General features: G+C 45.5%; 1 protein-coding gene across 1 annotated transcript in view; it reads right to left on the bottom strand.

The window, feature by feature from the left end:
• Positions 1-1,118: 1,118 nt before the first annotated feature.
• Positions 1,119-10,442, bottom strand: part of Nol10 (nucleolar protein 10) — an 81,078-nt gene continuing 71,754 nt past the window's right edge. The window contains 2 exon segments of the mRNA NM_001014076.1: positions 1,119-1,919; positions 6,434-6,536. Of these exon segments, the coding sequence (NP_001014098.1) occupies positions 1,800-1,919; positions 6,434-6,536 (223 nt within the window). The 3' untranslated portion in view covers positions 1,119-1,799.

Below are 10,442 nucleotides of genomic sequence, written 5' to 3'. Positions count from 1 at the left end.
AGAAAAGGATCTGAACTTAATCTTCTTCCTGGAAGCCCTTCTTAGTCCCTCACTCCTGGGCCTGTACTTTCTACTTGCTGGTTTGTGTCAATCATGTCTCTCCCAGCATGCCTCCTTCTCTCCAAAGGTCACGTTGAAACTACTTGAAACAAAAGATTTAGGCATGGGGGTACGGAAGCTTTGAGAGGGAGCAGAAGACACATGGTTCAGGAACTCCAGTCCCCCAGGGCCTAGTGCCTGGCTTTGGGGCTGCAATTCTCAAACTAGCTGATAATGACACCAAGAAGGACAACTGCTGACCACATCCTAATGCTGGTGACTAACAATCATGGGTGAGGGTCTAAGCCTGAAAGGTCTTCCACAGGCCTCTAACTTAAACATCTGTCCCCAGACAGTAGTTGGGAGGTGTAGGGGTGTTCTTGGAGGCAGGGCTAGCTGGCAGAAGTCAGCCACAGGTTGCCCAGGCAAGCCCTTTAAGGCCAAGGCTGGGATTCTGTTTCCTTGCCTGTAGCTATGTGAACAGCCTCTGCACACACGACACCCTCTGAAACCAAGAGCCAAGAGGAATCCCTTAAGCCTACATTAAGTATGTTGGTGACAGCTGTACCAAAGCAACTAACAGAAACACAGGAATGACACAGCAGGAGACCCAGTATGCACGGCAACTTTAAAATGGGAAACTTTGAGAAAGGGAAGAGGGGCCACCAGGGGCTCAGCCCCAGGAAGGATCTGCTTAAGAGTTAATAGGTAGGGGTGTGTGTGTGTGTGTGTGTGTGTGTGTGTGTGTGTGTGTGTGTGTGTGTGTGTGTGTATGTGTGCATGTAGGAAGACAGTGGCCAAATCTACAAATCTACAACACTGACTGCTAACTAACGTGTCCTTGTGTCCTGCCTGGTGGACTCACCACAGGTATGGTTCAAAGAGCTCCCATTCCATTTGTTTACACAAGAAACTCCTGAGCATGGAAGCCAAAGTAAATTTTAAAATTTCCACAGGTAGCAGTCCTCAGAGAAACTGTCCAAATGAAAGCATCCCCTTTTAGAGGCCTTGCCTGTATCAAATAGTACTTCATCAGAAAATAACTATGTAATCTCGTGACAAGCTAAGACAACAGCCAGTAGAGTTCACTTATTATTTATTACCATTGATTTACACTCTTGATATAAAAATAGTTTAAACAGTATACCAAAGGAATACAAAAGCAAGCAAGTAAGCCTGCAAACATACTCATGCACACAGACAGGGCCAATCAGCAGATACCGGGCAAATAAGGGCAGGACTTCACTCAGTCCTGAGGGGCAGAAGACAGTGAGGACAGACTTTCTGGCTGGCATGGTGGTGCCTCCCTTTAACTTCAGCACTTAGGAGGCAGAGGCACGTGGATCTTTATGAGTTCCAGGACACTCAAGGCTACATAGAGAAACCCTGTCTCAAACCAACCAACCAACCAACCAAACCAAAAAACCAAACCATTCTTATAACATGATAATCCGTTGTTTCCAGCAGAAATAAAACTTTTCATTTTATGTAGACCTTTCCAATATTAGAAATGATGACTGCTTTCTCTGATCATCAGCAGGAGAGAAGACAATATTCAAAAGGGCAGTGACTTGGAAAAAGCTCCCGGAGCCAGGGACTACTGGAGCCGGGTAGTGGGCCGGTCAGACCACCAGCACCATGCACACACACACATCTACGTGTAGTTTTAACTACCACACTCCCTCGTCTGGGTGTGATGCCCTTGTGAGAATCCATGGGGAGAAACAGTTTCCAAGTTGTTTGTAGGCTCACTCCTTTGGTCAGTGAAAGGGCCGGCCTCTTCTGGGTCTGGACCTCAGGTGGCTGGCAGACCTACGCAGCTTTTTCCTTTCCTGACGATGCAGTTTCTCAGCCTCTTGTTGCTTCTTTTGCTGTTCAGACTAAAAGAAAGTGAGGTGAGTAGAGGAAAGGGTTTGCTATGACCCCAGGGTGGGGCACAGGGCTGCCAGTCAGTGTGCTATGCACTCAGCATCGTGTTCTGGCTACTGGATGACAGCCCGCTCTGGGGGCAGCAGACAGACAACGAGCAGTTTTCACTGGCAAAGGAGAAATTCTGAATCTCTGGGCAAAAGGAGAAACGTCCATACACCAGCCTGACCTTAAAGTAGAAACCTGGAATGCCTTTAGAGGACTCATGCCTTCTTCTGCACGCACACTGAAAACTGTGAGTTCATTCACACAGACTTAAAGGCAAACAAAGAAATACTGCATTTTATCAAATACCAATCAGACATGTATTTTATCACATACATATCAAAATGTACTATGACCTACACCTGATTGGATAACTCATTAGGACCGGTTCCAAGCTTTTGGGTGCTAGGGAGGGAGGGAGAGGAGGAGGGAAGGGTTGATGAATGGAAGCTCACTGGACTCAACAGGTTTGCTATTATTAACCCTTGGCAGGCTGGCAGGGATGGTTTCCATATGAGTTTTCTTGAAAGGCGCCAATGTTCCCAGACCCCACTTTCTTCCCAATGGCACCCCTACTCAGCAGACAATCAGTGCAGAATCCACCAAACAGAGGAGCTAAGGAGTCTGCAATCTACACCAATGCTTGCTGTTGGCACGTGGATAAAATGCAGGTATTCACCAGTATGTTCCTCTGGAAAAACCATGTGAGTTTAAAGAGAGGGTGTTGGGAGATAAGGGTAGGAAAGCAACTGGTGACCTCATGGCCCCTCTGACTCTCTGCCTTCTTGTGGCTTGGGGTTCCTATATGACACCCAGTCCATTTCTGGTGATCAGTACATCCTGTGCATTTTCAAACTAAACCCTGCCCAGCGTGCCCTTCCAACTCAGGTGGAAGCCTTCTGGGATTTGGGGCTCCCTCCCTCACTGGGCGGGGGTAGGGATGGAGATGCAACCACAGCCTCCTGGTTCACTCCTCTGGTCAACATTACGTCAGGCTGGTGAGGTGGCTTAGTAGTGAAGGTATCTGCCATCAAGCCTGGTGACCTGAGTTTGATCACCTGGGGACCAAATGGTGGAGGAGAGAAATAACTCAAGTTGCCCTCTGTCCTCCACATGTGTGACATTTGTGTACACACAGACACTTGTGCAGATAAAAATAAATAAAATGTATAAAAAGATGTGGTATGTCAGTGTAGCCTCTGCTTCCTAAAACACTGACTAGATGCCTTGCCGTGGGCTCGCAGGCACTTCCTCCACCGGAGTTCTTACTTTGGGCTAATTTTGTAAATGTGTCATTTGCCCTGTTTCCTTAGCAGAGAGAAAGGGCTGAGCCTTGCGGCCAGTCAGGGCACTGGTTTTCTGTGTTAAAAGGGAGACCCTGGAACCTGGGGACAGCACCTGTCCTGTAGACCACACTGCACATCATCAAGACCCTCAGAGTTAGCACAACTATTTAATTCTGATGAACAAGGCTCTGGGTTTGTTTCAGTGAGTACTTGGGGGCAGGGGCAGAAGAGGGGAGAATATTCTGCCCTACACATTAAGGTTCCCTTAAATCCTCCCCACCCTAAACAGTGTCTGTGTCGCCCAGACTGGCCTCACACTCATGATCTTCCCGCTTCAGCCCAAGTGTGGATTAAGGTTGATGTAGGTGTGCACTACCATGTCTGGTGTATAAAATGCATTTCTTTAGATATGCTGAACCCAGACAGACAGGATGCTAGGAGCTGTGAGGATTTCTGGAGTCTTCATGTGCGAGTGTGGCCCTGTCGTTACAGTGTGAAGCAGGACTGTGGGGGCAGTTCTGGAAGAGGCCTCTATTGTTCTGTAGACAAAGCTCCCCACACACAAGGTCTATCATTAGCCTCTCTCCCCAAGGCTGCACTGGAAGACCATACCACCGTGTCACCCACTCATCAAGATTTACAGGGCAATTAGCTCTTTTCCAAGTCAGCTTTTCTTCTTTCTCCTTGTTCCTGTGCAGCTGCAGCCTGAAGCCCTTGTGGGGAAGGGGAGAGGACAGATGCTAGCTGATGACATAAGCAACAGCTCTGATTCCAGCGTTAGCACACGCAGCCTCCCCGTGAACTCAACGGGCACTGCAGAAAGCACCTCAATTTGCCTCAATGTATCATATACAATGAATATAGAACAAAAAGAAACTTCTATAAACAAATACACAAATATATCTTTAAACATATATTTAACACTGATAAACTAAATGATTAAGAGCATGCCAATCAAGTAATACAACTCATAAATCAATCATTAATTGACATAGTATATTCTCCCAAAGGGTTTTGATTCAGCGCTGGTGTCACTTCAAGCAAGTCTCAGGGTATCTCCTCATCTTTTCGTTTTACCACAAATTTACAAAGTGACATTCAACTTTGTGACTTCTGACTTAACAGTTCTGTGGGGTGGGAATGACTGAGCCGTCTCACTGCCAGAGCTGGGGTCTGTGACCAGCATTCCTCCACTGAGCTATCTCCCCAGCTCTGATACAAAAGCTTCGAGCAGGACAGTTATAAACCTAGTGAATGTTATTAGAAGTCACTGCCAGTCTTGCTGAGTATGGGGTGGAGTTTAGCTGCAGAGTGTTACCTACATATGCACGGACCTGGAGAAACAATAGTAAGCATCAGAAGGAGAGAAAAAAAAGAGAGTGTGAGGGATTAATTAGCATGAGGGGGTGTGCAAGTCCTCTCCTGTCAAGTTTTCCAACTTCGCTGAAAGAACTGACCAGATGAGCAGCCACTCAGACAGCTCAGGGCTCCTGCTTGTCTCATTCTGGGAGACAAGTGGCTATGATTATAGAATGAGAGCAGTGCTGCACTACGGTCTGTTGGACAGAGCCACGCAGAGACACTGTGGGTCTGTTCCTAGAGACGGCTCCTGTTTCAAAGGAGACATAAACGTGTTCCTTATAGATTACAGACAGTAAAGCTGACAATAAGCCTTGTGTTAACAAGTTATACTCTGCTCATTTGATTTCAGAAAAAAAGCCTAACATATCAAGTAGTTTTAGCGTAAAAATTCTGACCTATTTAAGAGAATAAATCACAGACTGACAGAACTGCAAGAACTCCACTGCTAAGTGTATGTTCCTGTGTGAAACACAGAGCTCCTTCTGTGTATATTGTTAAAAAGTGAAGAACATACACTTAAAAAGAAAACCTTGGGGGATTTTACAGCATGTAAGTGACATGTCAGTTTAGAGAAGGAGCCATAGGGGATGGCAATTGTCTTTGCAGTCGCCCTTTTTACTTGATGACTTCATTGAGGGATATGACTGGGAAGGAAAAAATTATCTTTTTGAGAAAAGAGACCATGTTGTGTTATTTGTTAGCTAATGGCAGATACTTAAGCAACTTAGTCCCTCCCACAATATGCAAAAGGCATTAGGACTACATCGTGCTTCAGAAATGGCTCTTTGCCTGGCAGTGGTGGTGCTCACCTGCAATTCCAGGAGGCAGAGGCAGGCGGGTCTCGAGGCTAACCTGGTCTACAGAGTGAGTTCCAGGACAGCCAGGACTATATACAGAGACCCTGTCTCAAAACAGCAGAAACAACAAAACAAATCCAAAACAAACAAATGAGGAAGGAAGGAAGGAAGGGGAAGAGGGAGAGAGAAAGAAGAAGAAAGAAGAAAAGGATCTTCAAGACAATTTAAAACAGATTACTACTGACTGAGAAATCACTCTGGGAAATGCCTGTATTTGGGCAAGCCAGATGGGACCATCGCAAAGCTAGTCACTTCACAGTCCTTTGTAGGTAAGTACTGGGTGATGGACAGAGCTCAGACAGAGCTCTTGTGAAGCTGGACTGCACAATGGGCCACAGAGACCCAGAGGAACATAGGTTGCCAAGCAGGGCTGACTCCAGCATGAGGCCTTTCTCCCATGAATACTCTTCTGTAGCTGTCACCCAGCTGGGGCTCTGGCTATAGGGAAGCACTGGGGTAGGAAACAAGGCTTCTTCAATGAGAGAAGCTTGGGAGAGTGGCCCCAAAGCCATATGCATACCTAGAGCTTTCCTGTGTGGATTAAAATAAAATTGTGTGTAGGGAACCATTTTTAGCTATACAGTCACAAAGGATGTGGGGAGCGGGTGTGGCGGCAGTCCCAAAATGGCGCCCGGGACTGCAGTTAAGTCTCGTGACTAGCACCTGACTTCCTCATACACCTGAAACTAGCCATGTTCATTGTGAGAGCTGTGCAGGTGCACCATGACGCAAGATCAGGTCATGTGACGTGGACCTATGAACTGAGATTACACAGTCTGGACTGAGGAGGCGGAGTTGAGGGAGGATATAAGGGAGTGTGCTGGGGGGGGGGGAGGAAGAAAGGGAGAAGAAAAGAAAAGAGAGATTGCTGCTTGCATGCAGAAAGAAAGGTTCCTGAATAAACTGCTTTGAGAAGAACGTTGTGGTGTTGCTCCTTTCAGCGGAGACGGAGGTGACAATTGTGAAACTACTTACCCTCTTGAGAGTAAATGTCAACTGTTTGCTGCCAACAGTGGTGTCTGACACACTCAAGGTCCCATGTTTTGCTTCAAGTTTCAAGCGATCTTCCAGAGTTTTGCTGTAGGAGGTTAAAAGAATGACATATTCATTAACATGCTTTGATTGACTATTTGGGATAGGTTTAATTAGGGCTGATCACATGAACACGTCTTTCATGCACATGGTAAACAGTAACACTCATTTAACAGAGCCCAGAGAGTCAGCTGTCCTCAAACTGTCATTTTCCATAAGCGCACTGTAAAAACAGTGGCTGACACAAACACTAATTAATTCAATGGTTATGGACCTCAACCTCAATGGCTGCCACTGAGCTCACTGGATTATATTTCTTTTTTTTTTCTTTTTTTTGGTTCTTTTTTTCGGAGCTGGGGACCGAACCCAGGGCCTTGCCCTTCCTAGGTAAGCACTCTACCACTGAGCTAAATCCCCAGCCCCTGGATTATATTTCTAAAACCAAAATGCAAACAGTGTTTCTGGCCTGTGGTCTCCTGGGATAGTCTGCAGTGATGGTGATTCTTGGTCACTCTGTATCTAAACCATTGAGGTGGGTGGACATGCGGCCCCTCGTTCACTTCCTACAAGCACCTGGGTGCAAGCTGAGTTCCCTGTCACAGGGGTCCCCTGACACTTCTGGTTTTCTACATCAGCCTTGGTCAATCCCCATCTTCTGCATGGACAACTGAACACAAATCCCTCTGTTCACACTGACAGGGAACAGAAACAATTTGAATGTTGGGTAAATTCCACCTGATACCTTTTCCATTGAGACATCTGCTGGTATCTTCAGGTTTGACACTCCACTCCAGAGCGCACGCCCGTACTGAGAGGAAGACTTTGTACTCTATAGTGCAAGCTGGTTTTAAACTCTAGGCAAGCTACTTCAGCCTTCCTAGTTCTGGGACTACAGGAATGCATATGCCCATCCGGGACTGATATCCCATTCAAATTCCAATAGCACTGATACTTAAAACTTACCTGCATGTTACTGAAATGTTTTTATCATAAGCCAGGACATTTAGATCCCCACCCCACTAACTTGTTTTGGAGATCTGCCTGCTCCAGGATGGCTGCAATGCTTGCCTACCCCCAGATGAGATCCTAGAGCACAGGAGAAGGAACCAGAAAGGAAGAGCGCCATTTGCCTTGCAGTTCTGTTTCTTCCCTCTGCAAATCAAGGAGTGCACAAGAACAAAATAAAGCCCAAGGACCTTCCATCTTCACCTTCCCTTGAGGGACCCAAAAACCTGATAGAACTAGGAGCAGGGGCGACTGTGAGAGACATCCTCTGTCCTCTGTTCCCCAGAATGATCTCTGTAACTAATTATGAGTGGATCCCCACTCTTGAGGAAGCTGCTACACAGTGAAGTTCCTTTGCGATTTTGAAACCAATGTTTGATGTTCACACCATGAGAAGCTCACTTCACTTTATAGCTAGCTATCTGTAGCATGCTAAGCACACCTTCGTTGCACAGTCTGAGGCATAAGTGGTTAGCATAAAAGTGGCGCTCTTTTCTAGGCGATAACGTTATTAAGAAGCACTTTTAAAGTACTTTTCATCTTCAAAGTTCTTTACAGACTAACTAATTAATCCTTTCAACATCCCTGAGACAGAAGTATTTATCCTTTATAGATGGCAAAAGGGAGGTAAATGTTAAATGACTTGCCCCAGGCAGTATGTGGATCAAGTCTAAAACCAGGGTTCCAGGAGGGAGTTTACTTTTCAGGTGTGTGTGAGACCATGGATTTACACCTCTCTTCAGAAGACGTGTCCATCAAGTGGTCCTAGTGACAAGCTCCCACATGACAAACTGGAAGGAATTAAAATCCAGTTGCAATGTTTTAAATAACTCAAAAGTGAGGCATGAGCTAACTGCAGTGCAAACTGTCCACCTAGGCAGATTCCTTAGCCTGTTCATGGCTGCTCTCAATGTGAGCTTCAAAGTTAACAGGAATTCTGAACTATGGAGCCACTGAGACAAAGTGGGCCACAGAGAACCTTAATTTGGGAAGTAAAAGACTTTTCAAGTCAATTGTGGGAAATTACTACTCTTTAAGAACGCCCTGACTTCCTCCACAGTAGGGCACATAACTGCCTTCTCCCAATGTTCTCTCCTCCTGTGCCTGTAAAAACTTGTTCTGTCTAGGCTGCTCAGAGAGGCAAGCTGAGTGTTAGGACGAGCCATGGCAGAAGATCAGAGACAGCTGGGGATGGTGTGCAGACTTCTACATTAAAGCAAGCTCCCCTCCTCTCCCTTTGAAAGTCAGTGTGTGGCTGCCACCCGGCAGGTCATCGTCTGTTGCTTGAGTGTGACTGGTCAGAGAGAACTGCAGCAGCAGCTGGTTTCCCTTCTTACCTCAGGCTCTCCTTATCCCCCACCCCAGGCTTCAGGTCTGGGGCGGAAGGTGACAACACATGACATTTTCTAGTTGGTACAATTATGTATTTCAGGGAAAAAATGTAAACAGGACAAGTTAATAAAAACATGATGGTGACTACAAAGAGAAGACAGAGAAATAAAGATTAGAAGCTGAGACACCCAGCTATCCAGGGTAGAACAGGAAGGGAAGAGCCTACACGATTAGTAAGGATTCCTTAATATGAAAAAGGAACTGGGCATAAACTACAAGGGGAAAAAAATCAAATGAGATATTTATTAGCTGCCCCAGGAAAGGAGAATGACTTACTTCTTTGAGGCTTAAAATACACACTTTAAAATTTCTTTAATTAGCAACATTTAATTAAAAAATCACTCCTCAACCAGTTTTTATTAATCCCTCTGCAGGGGAGGGCAAGTTAAAGAGCAGAAGGCAGTATACCTCACTGTTCCTCAGGACAGACTCTAGTTACAAGGCAAATGCAATCCAAATATAAGATGTAAACAGTGCTTCAGTGTTTAAAAGTGCAATGTTAGGTATTCCTAAATAACCAACTTTGGGGGCTCATTGGTTAAGAGCATTTTCTGTCCTTGACGGGGACCCAAGTCTGACTCCCAGCACCCACATCAGCAGCTCACATCTAACACTGCAGTTCCAGGGTACCTGACACTCTCTAGCCCCTATAGGTATGCACATAATCATGTGCATAAACTCAGGTAAGCGCATGTACATATATACTAAGTAAGTCTTTTAAGTAACTGACAAAATTTTCTCTTTCCTATAAAAGTTTCAATGCTCTCAATATTACTAGTTTGCAAATGGAGCTTCAAAAGCTCCAGTGAGGGTGATTAATTTAAGCAGCCAAAAAAAGTGTGATGCTCTCAGCACACTTAACCAAACAGATGTATGGCTTTTATCTGACTCACAAACATATTTTCCCTGGGATTCTACTTCTTACTAAACATATCTTCATACTAAACATATCTTCAGCACACTGAAGTCTTTCACATCACACGAAAGGGCTAGCATCTTTCAAATCAACACATACCACAAGCCCAGACTTAGGTCTCCACTTGTCTATGGGATACACTGGGAAGACATAGGCTCTGTGGAGTTCATAAGCTGAAAACCCAGCTCTATACTTTGAATGTCAGATTTGCTTCACTTCACAGGGAACATGCTAGACACTTCAAGGCTACCCTCGACTGTTTCAGTCTGCTTTTGGATTTAAATCAGTAGCCAGTGTTATAGCTGGTGTCTGCCTTCCCCCCACCCTTGCATAGCCTTTTGGGTGGTAACTTGGCTCTGGGTCTGCCAGGTCCACTAGCCTTTGGCCTTGGGTATGGTCTAGGCACCTGGACCTTTTTGGGGGTGAGGGGTGGTGGCAGCTGTCTTCTCAGACTCTCTGACAGTCTGAGTACTTGGGAGTACAGTCTCTCCCATACCACTGTTTTAAAGCTGAGATACTTTGCTATGGGTTTCTGAACAGGACCCTTTCTGCTTCTATGACTTAATTCTACAATAAACACACAGTATTGTTATATAAAGTGTTTGTATTGAGGGAAGGACTGATGAAGACAGATGTGAT

Source organism: Rattus norvegicus, chromosome 6, assembly GCF_021556685.1.
Source record: "Rattus norvegicus strain SHRSP/BbbUtx chromosome 6, alternate assembly SHRSP_T2T, whole genome shotgun sequence".
NCBI lineage: Eukaryota > Metazoa > Chordata > Mammalia > Rodentia > Muridae > Rattus > Rattus norvegicus.
This window is presented reverse-complemented; position numbering and strand designations above follow the sequence as displayed.